Source organism: Dunckerocampus dactyliophorus, chromosome 13, assembly GCF_027744805.1.
Source record: "Dunckerocampus dactyliophorus isolate RoL2022-P2 chromosome 13, RoL_Ddac_1.1, whole genome shotgun sequence".
In the NCBI taxonomy this organism is placed as follows: domain Eukaryota; kingdom Metazoa; phylum Chordata; class Actinopteri; order Syngnathiformes; family Syngnathidae; genus Dunckerocampus; species Dunckerocampus dactyliophorus.
The window spans coordinates 30,130,154-30,149,818 of record NC_072831.1 but is presented as its reverse complement, the minus strand read 5'-3'; the positions used below and the strand labels follow the sequence as shown (position 1 = coordinate 30,149,818).

The following is a 19,665-nucleotide window of genomic DNA, read 5'->3' as shown; positions in this document are numbered from 1 at the left end:
CTATCCTATCCCTCGCTACCTGTCATGCTGCCCCCACTGACTGCTTCATCATATACGCAGCTGGCCAAACGCATTCAAGGGAATATTGTTGCTTGAATAATCACACAGAAATGTGGAAGTCACCAGTAATAATAGAAATAAAGTAAACCCCCCGTCCAAAAATATCGCCCTCTCACACTATTTTTTTTTCACAAATGTATTAATTAATAAATGATTGCTGTTTCGTGGTTGATTATTCATTAATAAATGATGGCTGTTTTTTAGTTGACTAAGGCCTATTATTAGTTTAAAAAAATGCATATTTAAGCAAGTGTTACATATTATTGGCCTGAATGAAGATGCTCCGATCAGGGTTTTATGCTGCCGATTCCAATCATCCAGGACTGAATTCGGCCGATACCGATCACATGGAGTAATTATACATTTTTCAATGTATTTCTAAAGAGTGCTATTGGCCGGGGGTGCCATATAAAGAGGGGAAGAGTCAGGACAATTCCAAGCTCCCTTGACTGCCCAGGCGCTGAAACCAATGCACAGAGTGAACCCTCTTCCTGCCTGTTTGGAGGCGGGGGATGAGGAAAACATGCATATATATGCAACGTATTCAGGGAGGCCAAATTATTGAATTCATTTCATTTACTGAGATTAATTGATTTATTATCATCCCAGGCCTAGTGCCCACAAGACTTTTTTTTTCTGAACGAGAAATGAATCTCACGAGATCTTGTGACACCCCCACTGCTCACCCTTTGGGGCTGGTGACAAAAAGCTAAGTAAACGCAACCAAAATGTGCAGCAGGAAGTGAAAACACGATTAAAAAAAAGACAAGAAGATGCATTTGACTTGGATCTCATTTTGAAAATGTTTTTCCAAAACAAAGAGGGGTCGCAGGACGGTATTTAGCATTTATTTTTGTCGTTCTTTTACCTGTTAGATTTCATTATGTGCTCCAATGTTGCCAAGACCACAGACTTTTAAATCGGGTTGATAATTGGTCACATATTATCCCATACCGGTGCCAGGAACAGTACTAAAAAAAAGCAATCATGAAGTTTGTCAGGTTCAAACTCCTGTGACACTTGTAAAACACAGCAATATTACAGAAGAGACAAGACAACAAGCATATCTTTTTACTCGCAAGGAGAACGGAGGAACGTACCAAAATTACATTCCCACACCGCTCTGAATACGCTCTCCGAGCCCTCTCTTTTTATTTGGGTATTCCCTATTTACATGGTTGTGCAACTCTGGGGGGGTGAGCAAGCAGTTGCACATCTGTACTTGTCTTGTCTATGTGTGTGTCTCTCTGGTTGTGTTATGACACACATTTCAGCACAGCCTTGAAGGACATCGGTTGAGTATCAGCCTCAGTATCAACAGACACAGTGGCGCCATGAGCCACTTTCTCTGTTGCTGGGTCACCGCTGTATTCCTAAAACAGACATTTGTAAAGGGTAAGCACACTTTTTCACTACTGTGATATATGAGTGATAATTATATTGCTGGTTAATTTATATCCACTTCCAACACAGTTTTACTGAATTTTGTGACATTCAAGATTCAAGATTCAAGATTCCAGAGTTTTATTGTCATATGCACAGTAAAACAGGCAGTTATACTAAGCAATGAAACTCTTATTCTGTTCATTCTCCCAAGAAAAGAAAGAAAACACAAGAAAGAATAAGAACATAAGAAACATAAATACCAATAAATTAAGCAACAACAACAGAAGAGACATTAATACCAATAATTAAATAAATAAATAAGTAAAGTGCTATGAGTGTGTGCGTGTGTTGCGTGCGGCGTGTGTGAGTGCTTCGTTGAGAAGCCTGATGGCCTGTGGGTAAAAGCTGTTTGCCAGCCTTGTGGTCCTGGACTTCAAACTCCTGTAGCGTCTGCCTGACGGTAGGAGTGTGAATAATGAGTGTTGTGGATGTGTGCTGTCCTTGATGAGGTTGTGTGTTCTTCGTAGGACTCTAGTTTTATAAATGTCTTGCAGTGAGGGGAGGGCTGCCCCAACAATGTTCTGTGAGGTCTTGATCACCCGCTGGAGTGCCTTCCTATCACGTGTTGTACAGTTACCGTACCAAACAGTGATGGAGGCGGTAAGGACACTTTCCATAGTGCATCTGTAGAAGCAACTCAGGATTGTGGTGGACATGCCAAATTTCCTCAGTCTTCTCAGGAAGTACAGTCTCCTTTGGGACTTCTTCAGAATTTGTTGGGTGTTGTGAGACCAGGTGAGGTCCTCGCTGATGTGTGTGCCAAGGAACTTGAAGGTTTTCACCCTCTCCACCTCAGTCTCATCAATAAACAGGGGTCTATGCGGCTCCTTTTCCCTTGTTCTTGGGTCGATGATCATCTCTTTAGTCTTATCTGTATTGAGAAGGAGATTGTTATCACGACACCAGGTCGGTACAGATGCTTGTGCGAGCGACAGGTTAAATATGTCAGCAAGCACATCAGCTAGCTCTGATGAGCAAACCCGAAGTGCACGTCCTGAGATGTTGTCTGGGCCTGCTGCTTTTCGTGGGTTTGTTTTGTTCAGAACCCTGCGCACATCAGCTGATGTCACCATGAGAGGTGAGTCCTGTGTGCTCCCCAAGTCCAGCCACCCTCTCTGCTCATCAGGAGTTTGGGTGTCAAAGCGGGCATAGAACTCATTCAGCTCATCTGGAAGTGTGGTTTGGCTGGACGTGGCTACGCTACTCCGCTGTCGATAGTCTGTGATGTGCTGGAGCCCCGCCCACATGCGCCGAGGGTCTGAGGTGGAATAGTAGCCCTCCAGCTTCTGTCTGTACTGTCTTTTGGCCTCTCGTATGGACCTCCTCAGGTCATATCTGGCCTTTTTGTAGTCCTCAGCGGTGCCCATGACAAATGCAGTCGAACGAGCACGTAGCTTAGCCCTTACATCACAGTTCATCCATGGTTTTTGATTAGGGTATTTTCTGTAATACTTGGTGGTGGTAACAGTCTCTATGCATGTGCTAATGTAACCAGTAATGTGAGTTGAAAAGAATAGTAATGTAAATACTTGAATAATATAACTCAAATGATAACAGAGTAATACATTTGCCAATAGGAAACGACATTCACAACAAATTGTACCAAGTTTTTGTACGCATTCCTACTTTGAAGGCACTGGAGAACAGGAAAGACAACAGCTCTCTATACTCAGCAAATAAATATTGAGTATATTATACAGTGGAACGTTGGTTAGCGTACACTGTGGTTGCCGTGTTTTTCGGTTAACATAAAAAAATGTCCGCCCAAATATTGCCTCGGTTTGTGTTCATTTTCCGTTTAGTTTACAATATGGTGTGCATCTTGTCGTGTTACTAATGCGTGAGTCCAACTGTGTTCTACATGTATTTATATCGCAAAACGTCCTTGTTAGCAGCCAATTAGGTTGCTAATAAAATGGCAACCAGAACCAGAAGTCAGCTCCGTCACCGGCGGTTGCCTCTGTAGTTCTTTGCTAGCTAACACAGTTACGCCACAGGTCTCTGCTTTTCTTTTGATCACGGCCGCAAGACATGAAATATTTGAATTTGCATAATTTCTTATGGGAACAATTGATTTGGTTAGAGTACGTTTCGGTTAGGTCGGACCCTTCTGGAAGGGATCAATGTTGCTGACCAAGGTTCCGCTGTACTACTAATAGATTTGAAGTCTCTGTATTGTATTAGTGGGGGGGGTGTAAGAGTGAGGCAGATGACTGAAATACATTCCGTACGATAGTCACTGGGATGAAAGGAAGAGGATGAGTGTGTCTGTTCTGAGGTAAAACAACTGTAAGATAGTGCTAGCTGCCATTTGAACATATTAGCCTTTCATTAGTTCCCTGTAGCAGTCCAGATAAAAGAGCGGCTGGATTTGCTGAAATAAATGGCAAATTGTGTATTGCCAGCAGATGCCTCTCAGTTGTTGTTTTTTCTCAGAGACCAAGACTTAGTCCATGTTAATACGGTCATTAGATACGAGGGGTGTCACAAGATTAAAACATGACCAGATTCTCGTTTGGAGAAAAGCTGTCTTGCAAGAACAGGGCAGCCAGAAGTCAATCAGATTGTGAACTATGGCATCACTACTATGATTGATATACGGAATTTGGAAGTGACAGTGTGCGAGGCGTTAGTGGAACCGCTCATTGAGTGCTTAACGCACTCACACGACTTTGCAATCCAACCCAGCGTCAGCAAATGACATGTGGCTGTGTTCAACATCTGCCGCCATGTTAATGTCCAAGCAGAAGCTGTAGTAATTCTACGTTTGATCAAAGTTACTTAAGTTTTGTCAAATCAAAACACGCAGACATTCGGACTTGTCTGCACACTGAATCGCCGAGCAGTTATATTTACGTTCGTTACATTTGGCTGGGCACCAGCGATCACCGGTTACGCTTTGTAGCAAACCTCATATGTAGAAGAGATCCATGTTGACAATTTAGCGACATGGTCGTTATTCAGTATTTAGCGAGTAGGGGTGAGCATTAAAAGTGAAAGTTAGGAAGTGTTTCTTGCGTCATGCATTTATTCTGTAATTAAAAACAAGCGGCCAGCAAAGATGAAGTATCTGCTGTGCAGATGAGCGGGAGTAGAGCGCCACCTCCGATTCTGAAATCTGCATAAACCCCTCTGCAATGCAACCTGACCCCTGACCTGCAACAGAGCCAAAAAAGACAGAGCGTGAACACACTCCTCCGTCGTCTGGCAATACCTCGCCTTCCTGGCCAAACGCGCGTGAGTGTCCAAAGCGTGGCCCAGGAGCCATCTGTGGAACGTGTCTCATTGCAGAAATACAATAAACAAAAACCCAGAAAATTAGCTTATTTTACTATGAATAGATGCTTTATTCTAAATATCAAAGGACAGCTCTGATGTAAATAGACAAAGACAAGTAGATAAGACAAAAACAGTTGGCTGGCGTTGTTCAACTACATGCTGACACCCCTACCCCTGAAAGCCAGACAATTGTCTGTGAGAACATACAGTACATGTCACAAACGCCAATTCTGCAACATTGCAAAGTTAAAGATGACATATTAAGGGAAATAGTGTATTATTATGGCTCTAAAAATGTTGATAATAATATCATTTAGCATCAATTTGTGGGATAATGAAAACGCTCCTGCATTGTTTTGTGACTCGGTCAAATAAAAGTTTGTTTGTCTGGTCATATATTTTTATTGTAATTTTAATAATTTTAATTTTATTGTAAATTAATGTTCACGTCTCATCATGTCTCGTTCTCGTGGACCCCATCTTGTGCATCGTCTCGTCTCTTGAGCTGGTTGTAGGCCTGGCACGATAACAAATTTTGCTTATCTGCAACATTTTTGAGATGTTTTTTCATGAATTATTGTCATGAGAGATGTAATTGACATTTGAACCACGAGATGATACTCAAGTATCGTGTACAGTGTACCTGTGTGAGACGTTAGCTTGGCACAGAAGTTGCCTGTATGTATGTTTTCGCAACGTAGCCAGTGCCACTGTCTGTGAGCGCGCATCATTTGTTTATATTTGCCGACAAAACGACTGGACGAAGGCTCCACTACCGGAGCAGCTCCATCGGTAGTTTTTTTCTCCAGTTGAGAAAACTGTCCGCGTCAGTCGTCGGAGTTGATGCGCTCACTGTGTTCATTCTGTATAAAACCAAAATATTCCCACACTTTTTGTAGTGTGTTAACAGGAATCTGCAGCTGTTTGCTCTTCAATGGGTCCCCCATGTAGATAAAGGCACATTGTTGCCAGTGGGGCAGCTGCACACACACAGCTACAGTACTGCTGTAATGAGGGTCGCTCAGCACCTACAAGACTGCTCTCAGCTGTTCACACAGTATTTTCCACATGGGCTGTCAGTCTAAATGTTGTCAAGCCCAGTAACGAGGGTGTGGTGCTGCTACCTGTTTACCCCGCCAAATGCTTGTCAAATTATCTGGCAACACAGTCAGCCTACTAGTCAGCCTACTTTCATCGTTGCTCTTCGCAGACACGATGTACACTTATAATCCTGATCGATATTTTAAGACCACTTGAAAAATTGCACAAATCTACGTTTTGCACTGTTGGGTCTTAAAGGGATAGTTGGGGTGTTTTGATATGTTGTATGACATCCCCATCAGCAGCGTAGTGCATCAACTGTGACCTACCTATGTTTTTTTCTGATGAAAGACGGGAGTCTAATGATTCTTTTCGTAGGTTCCGTGTTTATATAGCCATCGAACACAATATTCTGTGTGCCATGGAAAATGAGTCAAAATGGTCTAAAATGTCCGCTACTGAAGGGGTTGTCTTTTGAAAAATGTCTGGGATCGAATGGGTTCATATACTTTAAACTAACTCAAATCAGCTGATGTGAAACAGTTTATCTTTTCATGTCTGAGGAAATCAACTCAGAAGAGTTTGTTGAAGTGAAGTTGAGTGAAGAGTTTGTTGTTGTTTGGGTGAAGTGATTTTGCCGTATTCACCTCAGTGGTGTATACAGAGTACTGGTCTTTGTGTGACGTGAAGCTGACTGGGCTCTGAGCCTCCATTTTGTAGCCACAGTGTTTATGGAAGTGCTCTTAGAAAGCCAGATGAGATTAGATTTGACCTGGAGACGCACAAACAGTGAGGAAGGCGTGTATAGAAGCAAAAGCCCTAACCTTTTGTCATGTAATGTGAGGTAGACGGTGCAATAGGTCATAGATGAATGAGCTTTTTAAGACTAATTCATTGAGATTATTTTGCACTAGCTTTTCTTGTTAAGGAACGGTGCGTGCCGCGGGTTGGATCCCAAGACGCGGGAGTCAACGTTGGGGTTTGGAGAAGAGTTTAATTCCAAACCACGAAGAAAAAGTACAACACAAGAAAAAGGGTACAACAAAGGGATGTATAACTAAAGGTGACCCGGATGGTACACGGGAAAACGGCAAGAAATAAAAGAGCTACCAAAAGGGTAGAGCCAGGAAACACAAAACACTGCTGAACAAATCAAGCAGGAGAAAACTAGCAATGTCCTTACGCTGCCGGAGTAAGCCGGGCAGGGAACAACAATAGCAAGTACAGCTCGTAGTGGGCAACAGCTAATGAAAACACAAGAGCCTGAGTCGTAAATAAATAACATGTGGCGCAACGATGTAGCATTCACATTTCCACAAAGCAACACTGTTGGATTTGGTGAAGTGCGCCCGCATTCGGTTAGTGATGTTGAACGATGACAATTAGTCCCCCTGTGTTGATGAAAGACATGTAGTTAAAGACCTGACGTCCTGACGTTCTACCATCAAGTAAACGAGTCTGGATAATATAGGTTTGGTGTTAAGGCCGTGCTTTTTTTCTGTTGGCCGCCATAAGCGTGGATCAGGACTGTCCATCATCCATTGTGCCCCTCGTCATCTTCCCCTCTTGCCATCTTGTGTGGATCATCATGCCAACCCTAACTCAATCACAGACTTCCACCAGAAGCGTAACGAATGACTGCAGGGGAAATTACAATCATTTGTCTCAGTCGACCCACGTGGCCCTGGCTCTGCTTTTATACCAGAGCACCTGGACTGTCTTCGTTTTCTTTCTCCTCCCCCACACTACATGCTCTTGTGTCCACCATCACGTTGGACTTGAGCAGTGGTTCTTAACCTTTTGAGTGACCGAGCCCTTTAAGAATCTGATGAAAGCGATGGAGCCCCTCGCCCAGAAATCTTTGCATCCAACGTGTATAATGTTGAGCGGAAGCCCGTTTAAGTCCACCCTGTTTGTCGCCTGAGTCGAGCAACTCATCAAAAATGTCGGCACATTCTAAAAATATAGTTTAACAAGAAAAAAAAGAGCCAAAATGTAAAATCAGCATTAATTTTTCAAGAATAACGTAAATTGTTAAGAGAAAAAAAAAGTTGTAATCTAACAGGAAAAAAAAGTCACTTCAGTAGCATAAAGTTTAAATATGAAAGAAAAAAAAGATGTTTTTTTTAAGACGTAATATTATGAGAAACAAAACAACAGATAAAGTTGTAATTTTTTGGCAAAATTGCCTAAAAAGTTACACAGTGGAACGTTGGTTAGCGTTAGCGTTAATTCTTTCTAACTGAAACGGATGTTAACTGAATCCATTTTCCCCGCACGAAATAATGTGAATCCAATTCATCTGTTCCAGTTTAACACAAAACACAAAACAATGCATGTGAATTAGGGCTGTCAGTCGAATAATACTGTATATTTAATTGCATTTTGTCCATAGTTAACTCATCATTAATCACCATAATTGCAAATAGAAAGAAGTTTTTAACATAATAAGTAGAGATGTAAATCTCTACCCATTTTTCCAATTTTATCTTTTATCGACAGCGGAGTAGCGTAGCCACGTCCAGCCAAACCACACTTCCAGATGAGCTGAATGAGTTCTATGCCCGCTTTGACACCCAAACTCCTGATGAGCAGAGAGGGTGGCTGGACTTGGGGAGCACACAGGACTCACCTCTCATGGTGACATCAGCTGATGTGCGCAGGGTTCTGAACAAAACAAACCCACGAAAAGCAGCAGGCCCAGACAACATCTCAGGACGTGCACTTCGGGTTTGCTCATCAGAGCTAGCTGATGTGCTTGCTGACATATTTAACCTGTCGCTCGCACAAGCATCTGTACCGACCTGGTGTCGTGATAACAATCTCCTTCTCAATACAGATAAGACTAAAGAGATGATCATCGACCCAAGAACAAGGGAAAAGGAGCCGCATAGACCCCTGTTTATTGATGAGACTGAGGTGGAGAGGGTGAAAACCTTCAAGTTCCTTGGCACACACATCAGCGAGGACCTCACCTGGTCTCACAACACCCAACAAATTCTGAAGAAGTCCCAAAGGAGACTGTACTTCCTGAGAAGACTGAGGAAATTTGGCATGTCCACCACAATCCTGAGTTGCTTCTACAGATGCACTATGGAAAGTGTCCTTACCGCCTCCATCACTGTTTGGTACGGTAACTGTACAACACGTGATAGGAAGGCACTCCAGCGGGTGATCAAGACCTCACAGAACATTGTTGGGGCAGCCCTCCCCTCACTGCAAGACATTTATAAAACTAGAGTCCTATGCAGAACACATCCACAACACTCATTATTCACACTCCTACCGTCAGGCAGACGCTACAGGAGTTTGAAGTCCAGGACCACAAGGCTGGCAAACAGCTTTTACCCACAGGCCATCAGGCTTCTCAACGAAGCACTCTCACACACGCCACACGCAACACACGCGCACACTCATAGCACTTTATTTATTTATTTATTTATTTATTTATTTATTTATTTATTTATTTGTATTAATGTCTTTTCTGTTGTTGTTGCTTAATTTATTGGTATTTATGTTTCTTATGTTCTTATTCTTTCTTGTGTTTTCTTTCTTTTCTTGGGAGAATGAACAGAATAAGAATTTCTTTGCTTAGTATAACTGCTGTTTTACTGTGCATATGACAATAAAACTCTTGAATCTTGAATCTATTGGATGGACCTTTATTGGATTAGGGAGCTGACTCACAAAGGTTTGTTCCAAAAGCCAAACAATATTGTTGGTCATGCTGTGGAATAAAAAAGTACATTCAGCAATACTTAGGTTGCAATCTTTTTAATGCTTTGAAGAGCTATTTTCATAACCATATTCAATTTCTCAAATTCATGTTTGGAACAAAAGCTCATTAAAAAAGAAAAAAGCATCAGGATCAGATCGGCAAGACTATAAAAAAAAAGTCGGATCGGGTTGAAAGCCAAAAAATATGGATGGTGACATCCCTATCACGTTCTGCATACGACACTCAGGTATTAACCGCAGCACGTTAACTACTTACATGATAAAACTGGGGTTTAACGCCGTCCCCTATTTGTGCATAAAGAGATGACTGATAGACAGCAGTTCAGCATCAATATTTTCCACATTTTATTGGCCGCTGATTTGGTTAGCACTGGACTGTTTACACCGTTTCTTGGGAGCCAACAGCCATTGACCAAAAAAGACAAGATCATGTCAGGAAGCCACAGAGTGTCGTGGAGTGTTGAAAAAACACTCAAAGACGGGGGAGAAGGGGGCTCACTCATTAATTCGACAATAGTTAAATAGCATTCCAAACCATAACAAATGATGTGACGTTATCAGAAGTTACTCCTTGTGTGGACACTGTTCCATCTACGCAAGTGAGGCTTTTGGCAGGCTCCAAGTTTATGTTAGGGATACACCTCACATGTTTAGGAAAACGTCTGTCCCAAAAAACACATTCCCACTGTTGGAGATCAAAATTCAACCTATTAGCTTTCAAAAGAGCCCAAAGCCATGCCGCTAATCTAAATGGTTGAATGACAGCTTTACCTTTCCTTTTGGTATGACTTTTTTAGGTGTTTTCGCCAAAATAATCACAATGTAAAAAAACAACTTAACTCTCCATTTTATATATTTTAAGTTATTTTACCTAACAAAGCCCTACGACCAAATGCAATCAATTTGTGTCGGTAGTATCATGATGTGATCATGTATGTGTGAGTGTAGTATGACATGGGACGGTTTTCCAGACAAGCTGTTGGGCCTGACGCAGGCCCCCTCTGCATCACAACAGATGTCATGAGGGATACGTGACTTGTGAGCCATGGCTGTAATTCTGCGAGGCGGGGGTGGGGTTTAATTGCAGTTCTCTCCTCAAACCGGATTGCCACTTTTGCTTCGAGTCATTGCACAAAAAGATGTCAGTGATGGACTCAAAGCATTTCAGTGCTCAGAGCTGTTGATGTGTGGCACCATATATATCTGTAATGGGAAGACACACTACCATTTCATGTTGTCCACAACAAAACAACATTATTATTATTCCAAATTAGGGAATAATAGATCATAATTAGATTGTTTGAACATACACCAGGTTTCTGTCAGGTGGATCTGTCTTGATAACAAATTTTCCTGACACTTATTGTCCTAGAAATGATTGCTGATGAACGATATTGTGAAATATATGGCATCGCATCAAAAGCAATAAACTTGAACTTCTCATGAATATGTAACTATGGAATGGAATGTAGAGCTTTTAAATGAAATAAATTAAACGACATAATAAATTAAACTACTGAAAATAAAATGGACACTGTCTCCTTTAGCAAAAATTGCAATCAAATAAAAATCAAAAATCATAACCAAAAACAAGAAAAAATAGACCTTGTCTCTGTTAAGAAAAAAAAAACACTCCAATAAAAACCATACACAACCTTTTTTTATTGTTTTTATAATAAATAAAATTGAATATCATCTGTAAACAAAATTCATCTGTATTATTCCTTAACAGGAAGGTTTCACATAGAGCGAACCACACCGGCTGTGAGCGTGCACCATTTTTCACTGTTTTCTTTATATGTACTTTGTCGACCAAACGCCCCAGTAAGCGTTGACTGTCGGGACGAAGGCTCTGCTGCACCTCAAGTGGTAGGTTTTTTGTTTTCTTTCCCGTTTGGGAAAACTGGACAGGATGGTTGTGTTTGAGGTGGCATGCAAGTTGGTCGTGTTCCCCGTCTTTGTCGTCACTACTTTCGAACAAATGCGACACATCGGCCCGTCTGTGTTCATGCGCTTAGCTTGTCCAGTCTGTTTAAAACCGAAATATTCCCACACTGGGACGGTGGCATTCGGTATAGAAACCATCGACCTTCATTCATATTTGCGTTTGTTTGCTTGCTAGGCTAACTTGCAGCTGTGTGTATCCACTCACTAGCAGCCCCGCCTCCACTTGACTCTCTCTGGTCGTTCCGCTGTAGAACCACCATGCCCAGAAAGATGCGGCGTGAACCCTCTGCTCATCCACCTTGTGAAACAAACCATCCACCTCAGAAACAAACACGCATGTACATGTCAGTTTATCGAGGCCAACAAAATTATCGACTTCGTTTTTATTTATCGTGCGATTAATCAATTTATTGATTAGTGTGACAGGCCTACTGTCAGGGTTGTTGAACTCTGCACCCTTGCTTTTTCGTTTGGGAGCAGGCCCTCCTTGAAAGAAGGCCACCTAATGCTGGATTACCATGCTTGCATTTTAATGTCCTGATTCACTGAACCTACATCAAATGTCTACAGAATATTTATTATTATTATGACTACTATTTATGTTTCTGGTGGGTGTGTCCTCTGTGGCTGGTCACAGTAGAGACCTCTACGTTGGAGAGACCAATCAACCCTTATACGAACACGTGCCACAACATAGCAAGGCAGTTTCTTCGGGCACAGAGTCAGCAGTTCATGTAGATTTCAAATAGAAGGCACATTCCTTTGAGGACAAAGATGTCCAAATTCCGGGTAGGGAGGACCGCTGGTTTGGTTTGAAAGAGATGTGAAAAAATCTGTCAAACTGGAAAGGTCCTTCCTAAACAGAGGAGGAGGGTTGTTCAATCACGTCATCGGCTTACAACAATGTCCTAACAGCACTCCCCAAAAGATTATCTCATTCCACGGGAAGTGTGGCCACAAACAAGCTGTTTTTGCCACCAGGCAGGTGAACAACCTATTGTTATAAAGGACTGTCGTTTCCCAGCCATGCCGGGCAACAACCTCCGCAGGAGCCCTTTTGTGAACCCCCCACCAGGGACATAAATGGAAGGACTCCACACTTCTAATTTAAATAAGGAGTTCAGTTGCCTCCATTCAGCCTTTGTGGAAAAGCATATAGCAATAAATTGAATGACCTATAGACAAGTGATGCCAATACACAGGCCCAGTGACTGGGCTACCATTTAGTCACACAACCACTGAAAGACACACCTCATGATATTCTTGACTTGAAGGAATTTTAACATGCATGCACTGTGAATGTGGCATATGACCTATGCAACATAACTGTTTTTTTATTATTATTTTTGTTGCGTTTATGCAGACGGAGGTTATCAAGGGGCCATGTGGCAGCGTGGGAATGACGTTCAGGCATGTGCCTGCCAGTGAGGGTGATGCAGTGCATGTCAGCATTGAGACGGTCACGCCCAACTCCCCTGCAGCCTTGGCAGACCTGCAGCGAGGAGATCGCCTCATCGCAATCGGAGGTCTGAGATGACTTAGGTCATGTTTGGTCTTTGGTCTTTGAGTGCATTGATGAGGATCAAGTAATATTTCAAAATGGGACTTTTGAATCTCCTTCAAAAAAGAAATGTTTTAGCAAATGGCAATACAAAGTATTGTGGTGTAGTATGTAGTGTATTATTTCCATGAATGAATAATTGAATGGTGTAATCATTTCCATTGCTTATGTTGACAGGTGTCAAAGTGACATCGTCAGTTCAAGTGCCCAAACTTCTAAAGCAGGCTGGAGACAGGGTAGTGGTACTGTATGAGAGGCCCGTTTGCCATCAAACACCCTCTCTGGGAAGCTTGGGAACACTTCAGGAGGGATTTGGCCAGCTGGAAGAGCCAGGTTTCATATCCCAGCCAGGGGGGTATGAAGAAGACCCAGCCTCCATCACCACCTTGTCTGACATATCTGACACGAAAGACATGGACTCTGAATTTGAAGAGTTGATTGTGGACTCCAAGCCCAGCCAGAGTGTTGTCCCTATCGGCACCAGTGATACTAAGGATGATTTCTTACTTGCAGTAAACCAAAGCCCCAAAAGAACAGTGGCCACCTTGGCTTCTAAACCTCTTGGGACCATATCTCCCATCCTCAACCGCAAGCTAAATCTGGTGGGTCTCCAGTCCCCACTAAAACCCCAAACGAAAGAATCACCAAAGCCCTCACGACAGAAGACAAACAATGATTCAGGAGATAGTTTACAGCGTCCCACGGTACCCCCTCCACCCCCACCTTCTCGTCCCCCTGTTCCACCAAGACCTCAAATACGGTTGTCATCTGCCTGCTCGGAAAACAGTTTTTCTGACAGTGTAGATTATGTTCCAAACACAACTTCTGCCATTTCTACTGTGACTACCACCATCAGCACTTCTGAGAAATCTCCTGAAAAAGCTGCTCTGGCTGGAGCCAGCGAGGACATGGCTTGCACTGAGAAGACAGGGGTCAAACAGACAGAGGTGAAGTCCACCAGGCCATCAGAGTCGAGTGATGAGATTTCAGTCTCGTCCATCACCGGCAGCAAGGCTGACCAGGCAAAGGACAAAGTTTCAGAGAGTTCCTGCAGCACACGGGACAGTCTAGAAGATCACTCCCTCTGGGAGTCTTCAGAAACGATGTTTCGTAATCAGACCGCACGTTGGCCTAAGGGCTCTGCTGTGTTTGATGTGGAGAGCAACCATAAGTACCTTAATGTGGCCCTTTGGTGTAAAGATCCCTTTAAGCTGGGCAGTTTGTTGTGCCTGGGTCATGTCAGCCTTCAGCTGGAGCATGTGGCCCTCGAATGTATGGCGACATCCTCAGCAGAATACCAGAGCACATTTAGGCTTGGGCCTCCGGAACCAAGAGCTAATGTCAGCCGCACTGCACTACGCAGCCTCAGCACCCACAAGGGCTTCAACGAGAAGCTGTGTTATGGAGACATTACTCTAAATTTCTGTTACCTAGCAGGGGACGAGTTAGACTATCCAGGACTGGCAGAGAGAGAGCGAGAGGGCAGTCTCCATGATGACGATCTAAGGGAGCGAGAGAGGGACCATGTCGCCGCAGCGTCACGTGATGACTTGGCATATGGCGCCGTGCAGCTGGTTGAGGTTCGTCACAACTTCCAGGACACCCAATTCCAAAATCCTACCTGGTGTGAATATTGCAAAAAGAAAGTCTGGACCAAGGCAGCGTCTCAGTGTATGATCTGTGCCTATGTATGCCACAAGAAATGCCAGGAAAAATGCCTTGCTGAAAATCCTTTCTGTGTGGCGGCAACTGAACGTCGAGGAGCTGACCCTGAGGCCAAGTTCACCATTAATCGGGCCACCACTGGCTTAACCCGCCACATCATCAACACCAGCTCCCGGCTGCTTAATCTCCGGCAGGTCCCCAAGACTCGTCTGGTTGAGCAGGTAGCTGATGTGGTGCCTGGAGCGGCAGACCCTTCCCCGAAGCAGACTCCCAACACCTCAGACAATGAGAGCAGCGATACAGAGACCTACACGAGTGGCGCCAGCCCCTCCAAGCAACCTTCTGGCAGTGGGGGAAGCAGCAAACTTGTTCGCAAGGAGGGCGGTTTGGACGATAGCGTGTTCATCGCTGTGAAAGAGATAGGACGAGATCTCTACCGAGGTTTACCCACAGATGAGCGTTCCCAAAAACTGGAACTGATGTTGGACAAGCTGCAGCAGGAAATTGATCAGGAGTTGGAGCACAACAACGCTCTCCTGTTGGAAGAGAGAGAGACGGCAGATCCGAGGCGTAAAGTGCTGATTAGTTCAGCCTTGTCCAAGTCCGGGGAAAGACTCCAGGCACTCACTCTGCTCATGATCCACTACCGTGCAGGCATCGAGGACTTGGAGTCAGTGGAAAGCACCTCTCCTTCAGAGCAGCAATGCTTTAAGGGAAAAGGAGATGGATTAGAAGACGAGGCCCTGATGGGAGCGGAGGTCTATGACAGTGACATGTGCAGCCCAGTGGAAGTCCAACTGTTGGATGACATTACTGAGGAACAGATCTGTGTGGAAGCCCTCCACTAAATCAGAGAGCGAAGAGGAACATGTTTGGACCTGTGACACTTTGGTGGTTTTTCGGGGTCATTTGAGATCACTATGGTCCATTTGAAAGGGTCTTACGGTCCATAAAGGAAATCCAGGTGGGATTTTCCCCCTATGGGTATTTGTTAAAATTGCTGTTAATTTGATGAATGGTTTTTGCACACCTTTTGTGTCCATTCATTCGGGTTGTAAAGGGAAGCGTTTCTGGTATGTTGTCCAATCTAGATGTCATTTTACTGATCATTTGAAACGTCTAACGGTTTGAGTGTGGCCCTCTTTTTTTTTTGTGGACATTTGTGATCCTCGTTCAAGGTTATTGTCAAGGTCAAACCGACTCCAGCAGATCACATGGCAAAAGAAAAAAACTGCACAGTTCTGCTCAGAAGTTTACATTCATTCATTGTGGGATTGAATATGTCCATTTTGGGCCCCTGATGATTTATTAAAACCGTTGATTTGCTAGGGTGGAATGATGATACACGGACACACACACACACACACACACACACACACACACACACACACAGGAACTGGGTGCACAAGGTAGAATTTATTTCTAATTTTCCTCAATTTACATAGAGTCAAAATGATACATAGAAGTTCCAACATAGACGTACATCGGGGACCCCCTTACAAGGGCATGAGCAGTTTAGTCATTTTACAGTAGGAAAAACTCTAGTAAAAACTCAAGTTTATTCATTAATTTCTATCGGATGGAGTGAAATAAGAATTTGATCCCCCACCAGCCAGCAAGCATTGTGACCCCCACAGAGTGGTTACGTGTCCACGAAACACACAAATGAGCCCTGTCACTTTAAGAAAGTACTCCTAATCTCAAGTCAGTATGTGGACACCTGTCACACCAACACTCTCTTCCATTCAAAGCTCCCCACCACCATGGACAAGACAAAGGGCTGACCTCAGGGACAAGCTTGTCGACCTGCACAAGACTCCAGTAGAATGGACCACAACACCACCAAGATGTTTATAGATCTGCACAAGACTTCAATGGACAACAGAGCTTCAACAAGAAGCTGGTCTAGTCCATGGTGATCACGAATGGGAAGTTGATGGCACTCGGTCTTGTCAAGTTGAAGGGACTGTAGTGGTTTAAAAAATGTCTTTATTTGTCACAGTTACTAAAAACATCCGAAAAATTGGCCGTAGCACATGCACATGCACATGCACATGCACAAGCCCGCTTTCGTGTACTATGTGGCTCTCAAGAGAAGCGACCGGCATCTTGGAGTCATGGTGTGGGTGTGATGCCAAGGCTGGACCAGCGTAGGGAACCTTGATGACTGCATCTGGCTCTCATTTCTTAGCACCATAGCATTGGTTGGTTGATTGATTTTCCATTGACATTTTAAAGTAAAACATTCCAGAAATCACAGTGTTAAAAGTAACGTTCAAAATATAAAACATTTTCTGGGTCAGACGCCTAAACTCCATTTTTGGATAATGTGCTAGCCTACCCGGGTCATTGAGAGGTCAAGCAAATAGCCAACTGACTAATTCTGCAGAGCCGACCCTTTTGACGAAGAATATGGCGAAAGGAAAGAAAGATGAGGAGTGCCGTGCAAAACCATGCAGCACCAGAACTTGCATTATCGATAAGAAGTATCTGATCATTCTTATGGGCCTGCAAGCCCATATTACCATTCCAAATGTTCTATAATCATATCTTATTCTGCTAGCATTAATGCTGGATGAACGGTGCACTGAGCCCCTCCCTGCATACGTCACCTGATTGGACAGGTCCTGGTCATGGGTAGTGTGCGAGTTATAGTGTGCCACATTTTGTGTAACCGTGGCAAAGTAATTGATGGAAAAAAGCTTCTTCCAGGGCAACAGGCTCACTTGCACATTTCCAGGCTGCGCTGCCTGCGGGGGTGACAGGCCGGCCAGTAGCTCAGTGGTGTTTCTCTCGCCTCGCACTCTTAGCGGTCCAGGGTTTGATCCTTGGTGGTGCGACATTTTGTGTAACTGTGACATCGCTTCAAAATAAAAGCATCTTTAAACGTCTAAATAAAACCAGGAATTTAGCAAATTTAAAGGACAACGCTGAATGAAACACACCGACAGGATGTAAACGCAGCAACGACGTACCGTCTTTTATCTTTTCTTGGCTTCATGGAGAAATAAACATGATATAAGGATTATACAGCACAATATTCTTCAGGCAATGACCCAAACGTACGTATTCCTGCTGCCCCAGCAATGCTGTCTTTGCCTATAAAATAACGTTGCCAGAGTAATTAGTGAGGAATACAATACTACTCGCTGCGTCCTGCAGAGAGCAAACGCAAAGCGTAAAAAGGGCAGGCCTGTTCAACATTTCTACTGACATTTTTTCTAGTTTTCTTATAATATTTGTGGATAGCTTCAGTATAACAACGTTATTAAAAAGAAAAAATTCCAAGTCTTATTATATTCTTAAATGGTTGGTCTTGCTTTAAAAAGGCCGTATTTCGTTGTATTCAGTGTCAAAAAATGTTCTATGGCTCTCACGGAAATACATTTGTAAAAATGTGTGGCTCCTTTAGCCAAAAAAGTTCCCTCCCCTTGGCTATGCATTCAATGATAGCTAACATTAGAAGCTAAACATTGCCAAATCGCTAGCATCAGTTGACAACCAACACAAGCAGTGTGTGTGTTACGTCGTGTCTAAACTACACAGCTCTTATAGAACTACACAAAACCTCCATCGCTACAGTAACGTTACTGACACCTAGTGACCCAGGTACAATACTACATGTCACCACGTCTTTGAATGCGTCTTCTGGATGCCTTGTGTTTGTACAGCCAAACCTTGGTTAGCGTCGTTAATTTGGTGCAGAAGGTCAGGTTTTTTTTCCCATAAGAAATAAAGTAAATCCAAGGAATCGCTTCCAGAAAGCTTTTTATGGTTTTACAATTACAGATTGACATTCATAAAACAATGAAAAATGCATATAAATGAGGAATGAAGGGGATAAATGAAGCCAACTGTCCCTTTATGGTTACTTTACCGTCATCGAAGACGTGACTGACAACAGGAACGTGGGGGTGGTTGATCTCGCTGCCACATGGCGTCTTCGGGAACACACGTCTTCAATGAGGGTTAAATGTTCACTTATCCCTTTCATTCCTCATTTATATGTGTTTAGAATGGTTTTATGCAGATTGGAAAGCTATCAAAATGTGTTTTGTGGTAACATTTTTGAGAGCCAACTGCTGCTGACGTCATAAACATGCAACATAACTTCCAGTTTTGGTTGCCATTTTGTTTAGCTAGCTAATAGAATGCTAACGAGGAAGGGTGCTTTGTGATAAAAAAAAACAAGATTAAGAACACCCTGAAGCAAAATTGTGGCATAAATTTTAGACATTAACCAAAAAACATGCTACCCAGGTCAGATGCTAACTGAGGTTCCTCTGTATTTTACTTAATTTAACCATTTTTATGCTAGAAAATGCTTAATTTGGACCAAGAATATGTACACTTTGCTTAAAAATTAGGGCCGTCACAAGATCTGTCGTTCAGAAAAAAACTCTTGTAGGCCTGGGATGATAAATTAATCCCACAATAAATGAAAGTGAACTGGATCATTTTGCCGGCCTCAATATATCGCCATGTGCATGCATGTCTGTTTTCCTCGTCTCCCGCCTCCCAACAGGCAGGAAGAGGGTTCATCCTTGCTTTGCTTTCAGCACCTTGGAGCGTTTGTTCCATAGAGCAACAGCATGAACTGTCATACAGTCTTTGTATCAGTGGGTGGAGGCGGGGCCGCTTGCATACACACAAAGTGCAGAAGAGTGTAACATAGTAGAAATTATAGATTGACAGCATATGAACGCTGTTCCTAGCCAAGCCTGGCCCTTTAAGAAGAATTGCATCGTGGGAAGTTGAGTGTGTGTAGTTCTGTGCTTTAGCACAGTGTCTCTCTATTCCCTCTCTTCTGTCTGCACCACACATTGTCTTCTGCATCCTGATTGGCTGTAGACCATTGTCAATCAACCTCCTTCGTTCCATCTCCTGCAATGGTCATGGCTACCAAACGAGCTAACCGTGTGAGCTGC

The 19,665-nt window shown here is 43.2% G+C and overlaps 1 protein-coding gene across 1 annotated transcript in view; it reads left to right on the top strand.

Annotated features, from left to right (window-relative positions):
• The window catches only part of pdzd8 (PDZ domain containing 8), a 44,422-nt gene extending 25,231 nt beyond the window's left edge, over positions 1-19,191 (top strand). The window contains exons 4-5 of the mRNA XM_054796027.1: positions 12,875-13,037; positions 13,250-19,191. Of these exons, the coding sequence (XP_054652002.1) occupies positions 12,875-13,037; positions 13,250-15,585 (2,499 nt within the window). The 3' untranslated portion in view covers positions 15,586-19,191. The remainder of the gene's footprint in view (positions 1-12,874; positions 13,038-13,249) is intronic.
• The last annotated feature ends 474 nt before the right edge of the window (positions 19,192-19,665 follow it).